Genomic DNA, 18600 nt, shown 5'->3' with positions numbered 1-18600 from the left:
AGGAAAATAATCAGTTAACCACACAGCTACATTTAACAATGTTTTTTTTGCTTTATTTGTTGCATGTTAGAACTGGATTTCAAATGTACAAACACACTTTGGCCAATGGAAACAAGAACACAAGGCCAAAAAACTAACACCATGGGTCTTTTCTTATCAAAAAATCTGTTCTGCTAGAGAGAGGAACTCACACTAGACATTGTGGTAGTCTTTGAAACAATTTCTGTTTTTGTTGATGCAGAGAGGAACTGCACATTTTTCACAGTGCATTTCAGTTTTGAGGTCCTTACACACAGCTCATCGACGGCAATTTACTTATTATATATATTTATATATAAAATAAGTAATAAGTTATTATATTATTAAAGTTATTATAAGTATTAGTCTCTGGCCCTGTACTACCGAGGTAACTTAGTAAAATATATTATACAAATGAATTTATTTCAAGGCTTTAGCCAAAAACAGGACTGTCACCATTCTCCATCTACAAAGTCACTCAAAGACCCAAAGGGTCATTTTTGACCCGACATTTTTTAACCCATACACCCAGAGGGTCATTTTTGGCCCATCGTTTTTTGAACTAGCGCAAAGTTGCTAATTTATCCAAAAAGAAGTAAAACGTACTTCTAGGCATTCTGCAAGCTAATACTAAATAGATTAACAAAAAATACACAATTTTACCAACCACTGGTTTGCTGAGAAGACGATTTTGTTTGGGTAGGTTTCCAGCTCAACGAAACAGCATGTGGTCAGTCATCTTGTCACTACCACTCTGGCTCATGTCAGTTCAATATTCATCCACTAAGTGTCTCTATGCAGGGGTCAGAAGTGGCACTCTGGGTTTTTTAAGTTAAATTTGACTATTTTTTTTATGTTTGTTCATTTTGGGTAGCAGCAATTAACAGCGGCCAAATTTGACCCCGTGGGTTCTCCAGGGTTAAGACTTAAGCAACAATAATTGTGCAATGCAACACAGCAGACCTTAAGCCTAATTCCTACAAGTATAATAGTTTCCTGTTATTCACTTTTCTGATGAGTTTCTATTATTTCATACCACTCACATTTTAAAAACTCCATGTATATTGATTATTTGTGTGAGCAGATTAATTTGACGTTTACGTTAATTTAAAAAAAAGATGTTCTGGATTAATTTTCTTGTAAGTGATTGTATTGAAAGCACAAAATCAACAATAGTTGTTGCATTTACTGGAAAAAAGATTTCTTGTTTGTCAGATTTACTTCATCAACGTTGCATTAAGAGGACTCAGTTCTGTTGTTGTGTTAAAGGTGTATTACATTATTTTGAAGTATTAGTATTGTTTTGATGTGTTTTAACGACATTGTTTCTCGACCATGGGTGCTTTGTTACAAAATGTCTACTACTAGTTGACATAGAAGTAAGAAGAAATCATACCCTCAAGATGTGTTTGCCAGTCAGTAAAAACCATTTGCTAAGCCATTGTAGCAGTGGTATCTCAGTCATATTTGACAATAAAAAACAGTAAAATTCTTTTAAAGTACAATTGCTTAGTTTAATTAGGCAATTTTATTTACAGTTAAACTTATTCACATCCAAAGCATATTTCGCCATGCACATGTGAAAAACTACAACTGGCTACCATACATAGAGTTGTAAACATGAAAATGAAATATACAATAACGTATAAATATTTCATTGCTCACAAAGAGGAATTACTACACAAGAAAGCAATGAATATGATTTAGTCATAGTTTACAACAGCATTTACAAAAAGAATCCTTGTGTTTTACATCAACCAGTTATATTATACAAACAGTTATATCCATTAGAATGCATTTTCATCAGAAATCCAGCAGCCACTTTTGAAATGGGTCAGTCCGTCACAGTAAAACCAATTCTTACAGTTCAGAAACACTGAAATTGCTACAAGTCTGTCTAATCCTACCAAATATAGTCTATGATACAAGTTGTTTGCTGCTTTCTTTTCTGTACATCTTCCGGCGGTGAATGTCCACTTTGTTTACACACATCCCTCAGAGCCTGAAAAAAAGGCCAGAGCTGCCCACTTGGGATGGTTTGTCTTAACTGTTCTCCGATCAGAGTTCAGGCTTGCTGCACTGCTCAGGGCAGAGCTCCCCTTACTGACTCAGCATGCATGCAGCCATTTTACAGGCCACTGCTGAGATGAGAGCAGCTCCACGACCACTCCCCTCCTCCGACTGGATAAAGGTGATCTCACAGTGAGGCGTCAGGTCCCTGACGATTTTGTGGAACCTGTCATGGAAACTGAAATAGAGAACCAACACATTTAGTATATAGAATCAGTAAAATCTCCATGTGTCCCAACAAACATTCACTGAGCTCCTGTAGCTCAATATGTGTACATGGAGGAAATATAAGCACAGCAACATAGAGATGGAGAAAAAAATTGGTCTTTTGAGGCTGTAGAGGGAAAAGTGTGTCTGCCTCTTCCACAATGGACACATATGATTGCTGAATATTGGGGCAATGCCTGCTACTTGATTCTTGTTTGATTAATTTATTGTAAATGGTTCTTTATATAACTGTTTTTTTGTACTACTACTGAAAATACTCTTTGTGTAGTCACCAAATATTCCTATATTTCCTTTGCTTAGTAGCAAAGCATCTTGTCCCCAATAGTATTCAGGAAAACTAAGATTTCCAAAAGTCTAAAACCTGAGGCATTCCTCACCATGGGTGCAGCTTATAGACAGATCCATCAACCCCCACTGTGATCTTCAGGGCTTCCTGGCTGCGCCGCTCTCGCATCAGGTTGATCACACCCGCAAGCCCTGCACCGCACATATGAGCAGAGCGAGTGGAAACACTCTCACAGACCAGATGCACAATGTCACAGTCCAGCTCTGATGGCAGAACGCCCAGCGAGGACAGGATATTGTAGATTTGTTTTCTGTCTCCAGTGTCACTTAAGAGAAATGACAAAAGACAAAATTAAAAAAAGGCATAAGTTTCTAGATGCACTATAGATGGAAAAGATACAAACTTATTTCTTAAGTTTTAATTTCTATCTCTCATTGTTGTGTTCTGCATCTATTTTTTAATGGTTCTACTACATTAAAAGATCTTCTTGTACAAATGCTAGTTCCCCACATTCCACATCAGCACTGTTATGCAAGCTCATGTCATCAGCATCCAGTTATGTAACACGACAGGCTTTTCCCTTCGCAGTTCTGCAAATTGTCTATAAAGAATGTCTTATCATACCTTACATTTGTTAGTTTTGTTATAGACAAAATTGGAAAAAGGAACCACATGTAGTTGTATAAGCTGGTGGGTAACTGCAGCCAGGTTAGGATTCAATGATGCTTACCTCTCCACCTGTGAAACATAGCGTGTCTCAAAGCTGCCACGTGTCTTCAGCAGCTCTGAGGCTTCACCATTAAACAGCAGGTCTTCATTCACCAGCTTCATCATAACAAGCCTGACCAGCTCACCCATGTACTTCCCACTAATTAACTTCTCGTAACTACAGGAGGCAAGAACAAAACAAGAGACAGATAACTTTAAGAACAGAGGCATATTAATAGGAAGGGTGGGCAAACAGCTTTCTTTCTGTATGCGGGCTGGGAAAGAAGGACGGCGGAAGAGGATGTCAACGTCAATGCTAAAGAGGCTGAATGAAGCTGGCCTCAGCAGTTGTCTGTGTGAAGGGACCGTCAGTGCAAAAGGTAAACAGCCATTAGGCCGACAGGCACTACGGTAAGCAGTGGAGAGGGATCATTAATCTGACACCCCCACCCGCTGACGGACCACTGACGTATGAGGCTTGCCATTTACAAACATCCTCAGGAAAAACAGCCGGTAGCTTAGCAACTACACAGAGACCTCAGGTGAGAGTCAGGTGAGTATTGCCACAGAAGGATAATTAATTCAGAAAAACAATAAGAGAAGGAGGAAGGGACTGCGAGACAATTACAGCACCTTTAATGACATATTACTCTTAAGCCTGAACATCTGATTACTAACGCATGAGTACATGTGCACACAGTGGATAGAAGTTGGAACACGCATAGAGTTGAGTTGAATAAGTGACGAGCTTCCTATGTGGGAATGCACTCACAGCTGATGTCCGGGGTTAATCGAGTTCTCGTCCACCACTCTGTCGTACTCCAGTCTGAATTCGTCCAGCTCCCCATTGTCTCCGAACGCCCCCCACTCTGTGTTCACACACATCCGGCCCTCCTCCCCTTCTACCAGCTCCACAGTCCTCATCTCCTCCATGTAGCACGCATTACACCCAGTTCCTGGTAGACGAAAAAAGTAAAAACACACACCTTAAGTGTGCTTCATTCTGCATGTCTCTGCATATAAGTGTGTTCATGAGTGCGTATCAGTGGTGCATTCATGCTTGTGCTACTCACCAACAATCATTCCAACTTCACAGCTGCGATCTTCATAATAGCAGGAGATCATGGTTGCTACTGTGTCATTCACCATGGCAACCACATCCATCTCAAAGTCCTACATGATAACACCAAATCATAATGCACTTAGAGTCATCCAGTTGTGTATCGGTGTTAAAAATCAGTCAGTGTTGCTTATTAAAAGAGAAAATGATTTTATAATAATCGTACATACAGTAACTCACCCCTCGTCTCTTTATAGCATCTCTGAGTAAACCCACAACATTGTTTCCTTCTGCCCCAGAGGCCTTAAAGCCTTTGGTCCAGTTCAGCAGGATACCCTGTGGAGGGCAAAAAGGCAACCCTTAAATGTAAACACTTTATGATACATACAGCACTTTTATAAATTTGACAAACAAAGTAAATCAGTGTCTGATGTACAGTATAGCATCCTACCTTGTCAATGTCCTCATGTCGTACAGGAAAGGAGAAGGTGAAACCCAGAGGGTGCTTCTTGTGCTTAATATGATGTTTGTCCAAAAAGTCTGACATGCACTCTGCTATGTAATCAAATAACTGCAGAAATGGAGAGAAAGACAGGATATGCAACGCGGAATGTGGAAAAACAGAACAATAATCAGTGCTAATTATATTCAGAGAGGTTTTTTAGTCAGAGTTATGCCAGTGGTTACACATGACCTCTCTTAGATACATCAGCTCTACAAATGGACAACTACAAATAACCAGAAAGCAGCACTTATTAAAACTGAAAAAGAATTGCTATAGAAATACAAACCATTTCAGCGGTGCCTGTCATGGCATCTTCAGGGATGGAGTACATCTGGTTCTTGGTCTCCACCTTCCAGCTCCTCTCCTCATCTTCACCCACCTTCACCAGCATCACACGGAAGTTCGTCCCCCCCAGGTCAAGAGCCAGGAAATCTCCCACCTCTGTCAAAATACACACTAATGAATGCACGTTTTTTGCCTTCTTGGTAACAGCCACATGATCTTATGATTGAAGACGGGTATCTACCTGATCCCTCAGGGGTGGAGCAGACATACGTTGGAAGCATTTTGACACTGGCCTCTTCATGCGTCTCTAAACGCAGTCCTCTCTCCATCTCGCGTTGCATCCTCTTCATGATTTCTTTTAGCTCTTCCTTATTCAGCCTGAACTCTGACAGGATCTGCTCTACCTGCAACGAGAGGAGAGGAGAGGAGAGGAGAGGAGAGGAGAGGAGAGGAGAGGAGAGGAGAGGAGAGGAGAGGAGAGGAGAGGAGAGGAGAGGAGAGGAGAGGAGAGGAGGTCATGAGCTGCACACAGACCAATTAACTATATACATTTACTTGTAAAACAGGGTTTTCACTTATTTTGATTTTATGTGAGGTTTCACTTTTGAAAATAAGAAGAGGAATCAGAAGCAGGAAGAGCCAAAAAGGAAATAGCACACAGACGAATCACGATCACTACTTTACAATACAAAAAAAAGAGGAGAGGACTCTAAGTTCAGCATTTCCACATACAACCATATTTTTAGTAAAGTACAGGACAAAGTAGCATCTAACACAAACAAGCTCCTCACCCAGAGTTTCTTCTGAAACAACATGGAGCAGTCTGTGTGTAAAGACTATGGTTAAAGTCACATAACAGTAACATGGGATAAAAACACACATCCATAGCAATACTAAAGGTACAAAATACTTCAACCTCAACAAACTCGTATCAGACAGAAAATGGGTTCTTACCATTAGGATTTTATCAACCACTGGGCTGAAGCTACAAGGCATCTCCACTGTCTGGTCGAGATGAGAGCTGACACACGGCATCTTCACAGCTTTGACTAAATGAGACTCCGGTGTGTGTTTCTAGGTGTGTGGTGAGTGCGTGTCTACCCTGTGTGTGTGCAGATCCAGTGAAGTGTGAGGACCAATGAATGAGAACCTTAGCTGTTTTTATGCTCAGGTGAAGTGGGCTGGTCATACCAGAAGCAAATACCCACCCCTTCCCAGTGTCACCCCATCTGCTGATCAGGGGATCAAACACGCACACACACACACGCACGTGCACACGCACTCGCACGCCTACTATCTTTGCCAGGAAAAGAACTGAACTGTGAAGAACTGAATAACCATCACTGTCACACTATCACAGATGGCGTTATAACCAAGCAAAAAACTGTTAGATAAATTACTAAATAACTGTTAGAGATAAATTTGGTGAATGATTCTTTGCTTCCATGTGGCACAGTGTGACCTGTGACCTGAAGCTCACCCAACTGACCGACATTTTACACCCACCAACATGACAGATCAAATAAATCTGACCATGAGTCATGACTCTTACTTAAAAAGTCACCATGTGATGCCACAGGGTTGCTCAATGAGAGAACTTCAGAGGCCTGAAATAGTTACACAGGTGTTTGTAAAATTAGAAACGCGTCTAAAATTAGGAACAGTGTGGGATGAATGACCTCCAAAACTAATAAAAGTAAGCTGCAGGTGAAGGTCTCTGGTGTTTATCAGCTCCAGCAGTTTACCTGTCCAGAGGTCAGAGCTTTTCTTAGCTCTGACCTCCCTCTCCCCCAGTGGCCTGACTGACTATAGGATCTGAAGAGCCACACTCACCTAAGGACAAATACAATTATGTAAAATAGTCCAACACTGCTCATAATTTATACCCACTAGCATAGAAATAGCATCTCCTGAACTTTTTTTTCCTTGTAATGTCCCCATATGTAACTTTAAACTTGGGAAAAAAGACAATTCTTTCATAATTATAAACAAGATCAAGTATCTCTTTGTTACTTCATCTGAGCTATGTGACACTTAAGAGTATTTAAACAGAAATACCAGGTTTTACACTCATGCAACATAACAAAGTGAAATATTCTAGCTGATTTGTCCATCACTTTATACCGTGAAATGAGATCCATACAGCAGCACTTCCTTAAGTCAACACTGACTGACGCAGCACTCACAAACTCAGTAACTTGCATGTTTACTTGCTTCCTCGTTGTAGTTTGGCTACTTTAGATAGATAGATATAGATAGAAACACTTTATTGATCCCCGGGGGGAAATTCTGGAACTTTACTTGCTTTACCCATAATTATCTAATTATCAGATCATCATGTATCATCAGATAGATGGATAGATAGATAAAACAGCGATATGCGTCCCTGCAACATCATGCAAACGTTTTTGAACAGCTTTCATGATGCAGAAGAGAAGCAAAATGTGCAGAGGGTCCACACCATTTCCAAGCGACATAAGTCATATGTCATCGTTCAATTACAACATTTGACACGGATGCAGTCAATCTAAACTTACTTTATCCATCGTATCACGACGAGGATTAAATATTAAGCGTCCTGCAGACCATCAGTGCTTTGCAGTAGAAGTTCACTCGTTCTTCACAGGAGTTCTGGAAATTCCCACCTTTCTGCTGTTGTTTTAACTCGGCATCCGTGCATGAAGTGTAAAGAAAATATTATCCTTTAATGGGAAACTGTCCGGCCGCTATTATATTTCCAACACGTGTGATCTACATAATGTTCAGCAGTAAGTTTCAAACACATTTACATATCTTCAGTACTTTCAAGGCCCGGCTGGTGAACGCTAAAATAAATCTTTAAGAAAGCAGAAGTAGCCTATGGATTTTTCTCATTCTTTTAAAGTTATTTAAAGGGGAAAAACTAAGGATTCAGCTTCATTCCTGCAGATATTATGTAAAAATCTGTGGATTTGTCTTCGTTCTTACAGTCAACAGGTCCAGTTAATATCCACGTGGATGTGCCATCAGCTCCAACAGTGAGTTGAACGAGAGAAATAGATTAAAACACTGAATTTTCCATCCAAATTTTAAGCCAAGTGATGAACTATGAAATATTACAGCACAAAGTTAAGCAAACGTCCAGTTTTTAGGCCTGGCTGGTCTTCTTGCTGACTGTGTTACATCAGTATCTTAACGCAACCAAAACTAGTTCCAGGAAAGAAAAATCATTTCTTCCCCTGGTGCGGCCGAGCTTTCAATGTGTTGCCTTGGAAATGAATTACAGGCACACTTCTGCCATGGAAAACACTTACCACTGAGTTAAGTGGCCAAGACGAAATTGTTAAATGGAGCAAGATCACCAGAGAAAACATCAATTGAGGGTGCCATGTTTTTGGTAGATAAAGAGAGTCTTGGTAGACTCGCAGAAGGTTTAACCCCCACATGGAAACAATATTATATGGTGACTACATGAACTGGTTGGACAAAAATAAACAAAAGCTGAATATGATGTCAAACCAGAAAATGAGTCTTTCTGACAGGAAATTTCTCTCCTCCAATAACTAATATACAGAAGCCATAGAATTACCAGACTCCTGCCTGAAATAGTAAAAACTTCCCCCAGAAAAGGGACGCATTGGAATGCACAGTTAGGATAATCATTGAATGAATTCATCTGATAGATTTTGTTATGAAGAGACTGTCATCATGACTATAGAAGGAAAGTGCTTTTCTGAGGAGAAAACTAAACTTTTCCATTTGGTTTTGCTTCATTTAAAAAAGTATTTTCGTTTGAGGGAAATTTAATGTCATCCCCAGTGAATGGGTTAGCATTCAACACGTTTACCAATTTTTATCTTGTGACCAGTCGGAACTATGAAATTAGCGCCACGTTTGTTTCCACCGGAGCCATTATCCAGCTGGACCGTCTGAGGATCGTGACGTGGTGATTGGTCACTAAGCTGCATATTGAAAACTATTTAATTGGCGTTAACTACGTTGTTATTAGGTCGCCGGACGTCCGCTATAAATATTTACGACTTTTAGTTTATGTGGAATAAAAAGTTTCTTCGGTTGTTTTGACGGGATTCAAAGTGTTTGCCGCTGATTTGTCCGGTAAGTTAGCTGAGGCCTCACGTAGACCGTGTAGCATCTTTAGCTAGCTGTGTGCTTGACTTAATGTCAGAAATGCAGTTAAACACGTTGTAAACTGCATATACATGATCAATAGCTTGTAGTAAGTTTGTACTACTCGTTGTCAGATAACTAATTTGTCTTCGCCTGGTGATAAAGACGTGTCTAACAATAGCTGGTTAGCTTGGTGGCTAATGATAAGGCGGCTACTTTCACTTCTCAGCTGTAGGAACTTCACTCAAGTTTCTTTAGCTGCGTTGTTGTAAGCAGGGAGGCTAGCTGGCTGAGCTGGGTGCGGTATAATGCTCTCATGTGATCCTGCTTGTGCCATCTTCGAAATTAGATCATCCAAGCTGCGTAATCGTATCTGCTGTGACTGACTGACTGACCAGGACTGATCCCGGCGGCAGCATGAAGCTCTACAGCATCAGCATCCTCCACAAAGGAGCGACCAAAGCCAACCTCCTCAAAGCGGCCTTTGACCTCTCCTCCTTCAGCTTCTTTCAGCGCTCCAGGTGGGTGTGACCGAGTATAACCAGCTGACCTGACTTATGGTGTCTTAATGTCCTCATTTTCTGTTTGTAGAGTACACAGAGTACGTAAATAGCAGCATTGTTCTCAGTCTTATGTCACTTGATTTGGTTTAGCAGCTAATTTGCTTCACTACAAGCCACAATACTGAGTTTAGTATCAATAATGTTGCCTGACTGTACTGGGATACTTTTCCACCAGTGATGCTATTGTTGTGGTTTGTCTAGTGTTCAAGAGTTCATGACCTTCACCAGTGCCTTGATTGTTGAACGGTCATCACAAGGAAGTCGTGCCTCTGTCAAAGAACAAGGTAAAAAAATGTAATGTTTGTTAAGTTTATTATGATTTAACATTTTACTTAATTTGGCTCAAACATCAAACTCATGTCTGTTGGGCTGCCTTTAAAGATTTAGATTTTAGAGATTTATTATAACTCTTTAGATGTCGCTGAGTCACACAGTATTACCTTTGTGTGGTTATGTGTGAAATCATGTAGTTGGTGACAATGCTAGGGGCATTCTTGTGGCCAACTAGTTAAGATGTACACCATATAATAAGGTACATCAACACACCTGGTGCTCTGCTTTGAAACACTTTAATACCCATTTTTACTCACTAAGCATGAAACAAGCTAAATTCTCAAAAATGATAGACATGTGTAAGAACACTTTTCATTAAGCCAAAGTTTAAAAAACGCCAGGAAAAGCACGTCCACAATGCATGATGATTGCATATCAATCAGTGTATGGAGAACATTGTGCTAACATTTATTTTAAAATCTGTCTTACTTCTGCTTTTCTACCAACTGGCACTGTGGTCATGTGAAAAGACCATTTTTAGCACACTTATGGTTTGATCATACCATACATGGTTTCTCTTTCTTTCAGAGTACCTGTGCCATGTATACGTAAGAAATGACAACCTGAGTGCCGTGGTCATCGCAGATAATGAATACCCACAGAGAGTCTGCTTCACATTGCTAGAAAAGGTGTGCACCAAAATATGTAAATAAAGACATGTAATTATTGCACTTCCCTGCCCACTTCAACACTAACATTGCTGTCTTATTATTTTCAGGTATTAGAGGAGTTCTCCAGGCAAGTTGACAGTATAGACTGGCCCTCTGGTAATCCTGACACCATAAATTATAAAGCCCTGGATATTCACCTTTCTAAATACCAGGTCAGTTTGTCATCTGCGTATCACAACAATATCTGATTCACTTTGGCGTCTTCAAAGTTGCCAGATGTTTAAAATTACTTTAATTGGACACCTTTTACTGAATACACAGTATTGAGATGTGCTCTGGAGCGAACATAAAATGGAGGGTGTGAAGATGAAATTCATGAACCTGTATGTGGCCAATCAAAGAGCTTGTTTTTACGAAATGCTGCCAAATGATAGCAGTGCACTTGATAAGCTTGTTGTTTTTGGTTTTCTTTCCCGCTCAGAATCCCAGGGAAGCAGATGCAATGACCAAAGTGCAAGCAGAGCTGGATGAGACAAAGATCATTTTGGTAAAATAATCTAAATGTAATATGTAGAATTTTCTGAAGCATACTGACCTGAGATGGATGAGAATCATTTTTTTCTGGGCCCCACAAATTTATTATTTTTAGTTTTATTGACCAAATAGTGACTCTGTGTGTCTGAAACATTATATTCCAGAGCTTGTCAAAATCCTTACACTGCACACTATATCATAAACAAATATTTTGTTTTTGTAGCACAACACCATGGAAAGTCTGTTGGAGAGAGGAGAGAAACTAGATGATCTTGTGGCGAAGTCAGAGCACCTGGGAAACCAATCCAAAGCTTTCTACAAGACTGTAAGTACTGGCGACTCGCCTTTTTAACACCGGACTGAAAGTCTATCGGACATCCACTGTTTAGATGCCTGACTGTGTGTGTGTGTGTGTGTGTTTTCACGTTAACCCCGCAGGCGCGCAAACAGAACTCATGCTGTGAAATCATGTGATGTCACTGCCTCGTCCTTGTGGACACGCCTCTCTCTGCCTTTCTGCTCGTCCTACAACTTCCATCAAGCACCGGCCACCAGCTCTCAACACAAAGGACAGAACAGATGCTGTCGAATCCGATGTGGGGCTCCAGGATAAGGGCAGGAAAGGGTGGAAGGGGGTGGCCAGTCAGGTGTGACCTATCTGGATTGTGACTGATGGGGGCTGAAGGAGTGCTGGGGTTTGGTCTGGGGAAGAAGTAACATTTGAATTATTTTTAACCTTTCAAAGGGTAAACATCTGTGCAGTGTTTCAATACCAGCTGAGGACATAACAGTGTGACGTGCATTTGTGATGTGTTGTTGAAATGTCTTCAAACCATTTGTTATTCACATCCAGTCAAATCTTTATAGTTTGATTTCATCTCTCAAATTTTTGAAAGCGTTATAACCACAGTTGTGCTTCTGCTTCAAGGCAACTCTGACAATCTCACAGTCTTATCTTGGGAAGACACGAAATGTTTCACTGTTTTGGTTAAATTCTTCAAAAACTCCAGTGTTGTAGGCATAGCCTTTGTTGCCCACTAGGTGGCTCTGCTCATTTACCTAAATGCTCCAATGAGCCTCCGTATTGAGGTCAATCTAAAAACTCTAATGTGAGCCAAGACAGCGAGCGGCTGCTTGGATATGCGATATCAAAATCTCTCTGAATTTTACAATGATTCTGGAACTCATTTTCTGTGTCTGGATCAAGTTATGTGACTTTGCTTTTCTCTGTCTCATAGTGTTAATTGAAACTTTAAACATTCCCACTTTGGGCGAGTGTGTGATTGAGTGATTATGCATCTAAAAGCTGATGAGAAGTGGCAGAATAGATGTAAAATGTAGAGAGGTGTTTCTTCTTCGATGCAGCCTTATTGCGGTGTGGCTAACATGTAACCCCCCCCCCCCGTCTACTCATTAGAAGGACGGGACTTCTAAGCTGTTCTCTTTTACTTTGTGTGCTGTAGCCATGCTTTTCTCTCTGATAGCCAACACACGACACTTAACCAGGTTTTATAGAGCACAAAAGCCCATACAGGCCTGTGCTGACCCGGGTTTGTCTGTACCTCACACCTGGAATCACTGACGCTTTACCATCATTTATTATGACTGAGGAGATTATCGGAGATCTCAGGTGCTGTCGCACTCTCTGGCCTCTTACTGTGTGCTAATCAGGATCCTCCTAAAATGGGTGTAATGTTTGAACAGACATAAGTTGAGTGATTATAAATTTAGTGATTTCACATCCTAGTCTTATTTCAAGACACTCCACATCTGACTTTTTTTTTTTTTTTTTTGTTTGTTTGTTTTTTGTTTTTCACACTCTCAGTGCTGTTTGTATTTAGATCTGACCGGGTTGAAAATGTTTTTCTTCAGGAACTGCTGATCAGTTAAAGATTAAAAGATGCCTTTGCTTGTGTATTTTAGGTGTTTCTCTGCTCGCTTTCTGCTGTATGCGTGTATGATTTGCTAAAATACAACATCAGCAGGCTGCATTGATGTTGAGTGCCTGTGTGCGAGATCTGTCGTGTGTTTGTGTGTATGATCTGAACTGCTCTTTCTGCTTTTACAGTGTAAATTTTTGTGCAATATCTCTGCAGACTGTTTGGTGTATGTATGAGTGGAAAGATTTCTCATAAAGGACGGTAAATTGACCTTTGTATATGCTATTCTTATGACTAATTCCCGTGTGAAGCGTGTCCAGGGTTGTATCTGGGATATTTGTTTAATTTCTTCTTTTCAAAATTTCCAATTAATGTGCTGAATTTGAATATCTGTCACATCTACAAAGTTATGCTGTAGTTATTTCCAGGTCGTGTCTTACTGACCAGTGTGTTTAAACAGTCTGCATTTAAACGTTTTGATCCAGATGTGGTCTGCAAATTTGCTAAAACAAAGACTTCAGATAATAAGCGGTTCTTTTTCTGTCTGTATTAACATTTTGTTTTTGATTTGTCAAACACGGATTGTTTACGGAACATGTAATCTTGCTTAGATAAACACAAAAAAAATGGCTTCTGGTGTGTGCTGGTGGTATTTTCAAGCAGCCAAGTGGAAACTATTGTTCCAAGGTGGCAGTGAGGAGTGTCAGGAAACCTTTAAAACAATGTAAAGGTGAACTTGTCCCGAACAGCGTCTGAAAGCCAACAGTCCTATCATTAATATCCTTTAATCAGCATACTGAGAGGCTGATGCGGCCTTCAGGTGTTGTAGGAAATGTTGGATCTCGTGTTTCAGCCAACGCAAGACAAAGATTAAGAATAAAAACCGAAACCAAGCTATAATTTACACAACTGACATTAACATTTTGTTCCTCTGCCTCCAATGGTAATCACGCTGACACAACATTTCTCGAGGCTCTTGCCTTCGATAGTTGTACAGTACGAGTTCAAAAGAAGCACCTGAATGCAGCGCGAGATGCGCGTCTGTGCGCACAGCTGAGTTGATGTAGTCCGACCACAGAGCCTCAAACATGTGGAGGGAGGTGAAAAACAGGAGCAGAAGAAGCACCAGAAACGGAAACAACTCGAAGGTAAGAAGCTTAAAGGAAAAATCAAACACTTTTTTTAAAACTGTTCTCTGTGTAACTCAGCAGTGCAGGCTACCAAAACAAGTCCGTAGATCCGAGAGTGAGCTGGGACACAGTGTCACTTTACGACACATGACTGATTTACTTGTTTGCAAGCCTTCAATAAGCAGTGAGTGTTTCATTCAGTTTCTACTCGGACTTGAGGCTGTTTTATCATCCTGCTACAGGAACAAGAGTTGCCCCGACGTAAAATATTTCGGAAATATGTGGGTCACTTTTCTTATCTTGCATATTTTTCTTATCTTTGCGCCCATCGTTGCCCGAAGCGCTCAGATTTTCCACACAGTCGAACTTCCTGCAGAAACATTCCCACCTCTGCGGTAAGAAGCTCGCAGGGTGACCTGCCCCCGGCTCCTCGCTTTCTGTGCTCGATGCACTGAAGTGTCTGATTTGCACAAGTCAAGTATCCAGTCTGGAGAGGCAGTGCGTCCTGTCCTGTCGGTGCCCTGTGCTCCACATTGTTGTGTTGTAACGCGAATGTTTTGCTGCATTTTCAGATGATTGACCCAGATCTTCTTACAAGGCAGCTTTTACACACAGTTGAGCAGGGAAACGGTGAGCTTCATCTCCTCCATGTACCCATAAACTCATCAGAGAGATCTAAATAGTTATCCTGGATCATAAAGCATGACCATTGTACATAGTAATTTTTAGTTGTAAGTTTATCAATTCTTGTAAGGATAGAGTTTAGATGAATGCCTGACAAGTATTAAGCCACTTCAGGTAAATTCCATCTAATAGTATGTCAGCTTTAATTAACTAGTAATAAGTATTACTTTTAGTTTAGAGGACTAATACCAAAAGCTCCGAAGTAGGCGAGCAGCCCCTGGCCAAAAGAAGGATGCATTGGTCACAAACATGCAAATTATTCAATGGAAAAATACCATGCGAAAGTGCTCACAGATAAAACCACTAATTGTAACCACAGATATGGGTGTACATAGAAAATGTGTATAATAAAACATCCTCGATTAGCTCACCACAGAAAGGAGCTGTTTTTTTGTTTTTTTTTTACTGCAACTGTCATTAGTTAGAAATCATCAGAGGATCACAACAAACAAGTCATTGCCTACAGAAAAAGAAGTGGCTGTTGTTCTCTGATGTGCTGGCCAAAACTCTAATGTTCAAAAATGACCACAGATTTGAATCAACTACTTTGACACAGTTTCAACAACTGAACAACATGAGCTTGCTGTAGCTGGTTTAGGGAAAAGGTGCTTTCAAATCCACACATCTCAGTATTTGTCACTCAGATACCATTTAGTGTATACACAGTGAGGTGAGGTTTGATTATTTCATTCACCCACCTGCATATAGATAAAAATCCATTTAAATGCTACGTCATTACCCTTTAGACTCACATAGTCATTTAACTTATAAGTCCTGTACAGTCTCTCTCACACACAGTCTTTAATATTCAATTTGTTGTTGTTTGATTTGTTTATTTAATTTGTTGTACATTATTTCTGTCTTTTCCCCACATGAAGGTTCAACTGCAGCTGCCACTCGTCCCTCTCGCACAGAGGACTCATTAACCAGGACCAGTGGAATCATCCCCGGTAAGCACCGCTTTGACCTAAATGTGATGCCTTTATAGACTCTGAGACCCCCTTCAGAGAGAAACAGCTGATTTGTGAGAGATACCGCCATGTGTCAACAGCTAACAAAGACCGCCTATTTCACTCAGGGAGTCAGGACCCAAAAATGAAGGGGAATCCAGTTACACCACCAACAACTGAGACAGCTTAAGAAAAAATCTGGAACTTTTTATTTGGTCTTTCTTTTTTTGGATCTTGTCATTTTGATCAGATTGCTTGGGGTCATTTTCATTGGTTGCGTCAGAAACAGAGATTTTCCAAAATTATTCACCTCTGAGACGAGTGTTTTTTGTCAGACACATTCCATAACACCACTCCTGTCTGTTTTAATTTGCAAGCAGGCCTCCTGCTTACCATTTCAACCTTGAACTAAAGAACTGTAGCACTTTGGTGGCTTGGGGAGTGTATAGACCACCATGTGCCCCCACATGGAGATGTGTGACCACCTGTGAATGGTGACTCTATGCAACGTATCCTGTGAAAAATGTCTGACTTTTACTTAAAATTGATCATATTAATCTCTGTAAAATGTGCACTAAGAGGCTGTTATAGATAGAGATGGTGAAAATGTTCCCTGTTGACACACAGCTCATTGCCAGTCAGAATAAAACCTCAGGGCAGTGAAATTCCTCAGGTGTCAGCAATGGTGAGTAATATTATGAATGCAGGACAGGAGCCTGCAGACCTCCGAAAGATGACATTTATAAATACAGCCTCTGACAGGAAGGGAGTGCAGTGAAGCTGGATAGTAAAATGAGGAGCATAAATATGCACAAGAACATATGCAGTCATTAGATTTTTGTTTTTTCAGTTAAACACAATGAGAAGCAGGTAAACTAATTATGCCTGCGATACTCCCTGCAAAAGATCATGTATTAGCATACGTGTCTTTGTGTCTTAACATGTGCAAATTAATGTGAATGTTTTTGTACTTTTAGGTGCAATTGCAGCCACAGTGTTCATTGCCTTTTTACTTGCTCTCTACGCTGTCCTCTGGAAGTGCATGGTGTCACCACCACCACCACAACGGTAAAGAACAGACACAAGCCCTAACTTGATTTTGCTGCAGCTTCAATTTGATTTTGTTGACACAGCGATCTTGCAAACTGGCATTTGTTCACCTGCCTTTTAGTGTCACATGCCTGAACATTGTATCCCTGCTCATCAAAGAAAGATGAGTGACCTCACATGATCGGCACTTTGTACTAAAGTGCGCTTCTGTTTTACTGTAGTTGTCATGTAAACACACTCATCTATGTCTCCCTTTCAGAAAGCACAGCAAGGTGAGGGTAAGAGTGCAACAGGGGACCTCTGTGTGAAGGTACCTCGCATCTGTCCAGCAGGTCATTGGATTTTGCTGGTGTGGACTAAAATCTGAGAGCAGACTTTGCTCCCAGTCAGTGAAAAGCACCAGAGTGATAATATGTCACAGCAGAAGATCCTCCCGATAGATCCAAAGCTGTGAGTAGATGTGTCACTTGTTTGCCTGAGCGTTACTGTCTGCTGTTGGCTCAAAGCACCTTGTTGATGTGAAACACTTTTTTAGATGGTCAGATTGTGCTGCTTTTTCTTGTCTTTTTTCTGTGAACTCTGCACTACTGAGGGAGGAGCCGGCTCAGGCCACAGCTCGCTCCAGTGACCAATGAGCTGACTGTTTAGTCGATTTTAGCTGCATCTTTTGTACCTGCGTCAAACGGACAGTAGCATTTTACACACGTCCTTTCCTTTATAATATGTTCATATTATTTAAATCCATTTTTAATCTGTCTTGGTTTCATAAAGATTTTTTGGGCAAACTTCCAGGATGTTCGAGTCTTCAGACAGCATTTACTGTGGAAGTTTGGACATGGAGTTTGATCTTGTTCGTCCTTTTGATTTGTCCCCTTCTTGTCTTCTTTGAAATCCACATGGTTTAGTCATGTTACTCAGGATGTTGTAACTACTGTATGTGCTAACCCTAACCCTCTGTAATAAACTGTGACTTGTGTTTTTTACATTTAGTGGAATGCCAGCATAAATAAATGCTAAGATGAGACTGAGTCACAATTTGGTGACTTAAGCAATGATGACTTATTTTCCCAACTGTATTTCCTGTTGTGTATTAACAGTATCCGTTAGGATTAGTGCTGCTGAATTGTTAAAACTGTATGGTCAACAAGAAGAAAAGACCATTGTTTTGCAGCATTTCGATGCCTAGCACGTGTGTGTTTGCGCAGGCCGGATAGACGCATCCTGCATGAATCTACACAGTCCAGCAGCCACTGAGTCACCCTGCTTAATATGCTATTCGTTACAGCCACTTCACAGCAGAGGTCTGACACTTGTTTTCAAAACCAGTTTTGCAACTTCTGCAAACCGCAGAGCGCAGAGAATGCGGTTTAGTGTAACAGAGTGTTATTCGTGGAAATTCTGCCCCATTCACCAGAACAGAGATATGATCTTTTGAACTGTTCGATCCATTCACACCTTTGACTTTGATTACTCAATGTGCATCTACATTTCTCAAAACATCAAGGCAGGTGTAGTTTTGATTGTTAATAGGGCCCAGTTTGATATTTATGTTTTACATATAAATATTAGACACAACTGTTAAAATATCTTTGATATTG

The 18600-nt window shown here is 40.5% G+C and overlaps 3 protein-coding genes across 4 annotated transcripts; 2 read left to right on the top strand and 1 right to left on the bottom strand.

Moving 5' to 3' along the window:
• Positions 1-1771: 1771 nt before the first annotated feature.
• On the bottom strand, positions 1772-6210 carry gck (glucokinase (hexokinase 4)). Its single transcript, XM_070833579.1, has 10 exons — positions 6115-6210; positions 5402-5564; positions 5162-5316; positions 4822-4941; positions 4611-4706; positions 4384-4483; positions 4083-4266; positions 3333-3488; positions 2694-2927; positions 1772-2266 (listed from the first exon to the last, which is right to left on the bottom strand). Exons 1-10 carry the CDS (start codon positions 6193-6195, stop codon positions 2119-2121), a joined length of 1437 nt encoding a protein of 478 aa, XP_070689680.1. The 5' UTR covers positions 6196-6210; the 3' UTR covers positions 1772-2118.
• Positions 6211-9072: 2862 nt separating this feature from the next.
• On the top strand, positions 9073-13690 carry ykt6 (YKT6 v-SNARE homolog (S. cerevisiae)). The gene is made up of 8 exons (XM_070833444.1): positions 9073-9255; positions 9617-9788; positions 10032-10114; positions 10692-10792; positions 10882-10986; positions 11256-11321; positions 11532-11633; positions 11747-13690. Exons 2-8 carry the CDS (start codon positions 9685-9687, stop codon positions 11780-11782), a joined length of 597 nt encoding a protein of 198 aa, XP_070689545.1. The 5' UTR covers positions 9073-9255; positions 9617-9684; the 3' UTR covers positions 11783-13690.
• Positions 13691-14224: 534 nt separating this feature from the next.
• On the top strand, positions 14225-17985 carry LOC139204236 (uncharacterized). Of its 2 annotated transcripts, XR_011584419.1 has the most exons (6): positions 14225-14336; positions 14891-14948; positions 15881-15952; positions 16930-17020; positions 17262-17452; positions 17774-17985. XR_011584419.1 is itself a non-coding variant. In XM_070834218.1 (5 exons), the coding sequence occupies exons 1-5, from the start codon at positions 14277-14279 to the stop codon at positions 17308-17310; spliced, it is 330 nt and encodes a 109-aa protein (XP_070690319.1). In that variant the 5' UTR covers positions 14225-14276; the 3' UTR covers positions 17311-17985. The 2 variants fall into 2 exon arrangements, 1 of the variants encoding a protein (XP_070690319.1); XM_070834218.1 differs by having other exon boundaries at positions 17262-17985.
• Positions 17986-18600: the final 615 nt, after the last annotated feature.

Source organism: Pempheris klunzingeri, chromosome 7 (assembly GCF_042242105.1).
Source record: "Pempheris klunzingeri isolate RE-2024b chromosome 7, fPemKlu1.hap1, whole genome shotgun sequence".
Classification (NCBI taxonomy): Eukaryota; Metazoa; Chordata; class Actinopteri; order Acropomatiformes; family Pempheridae; genus Pempheris; species Pempheris klunzingeri.
The sequence above is the reverse complement of the archived record's forward strand: the minus strand, read 5'-3'. Positions and strand labels throughout refer to the sequence as shown.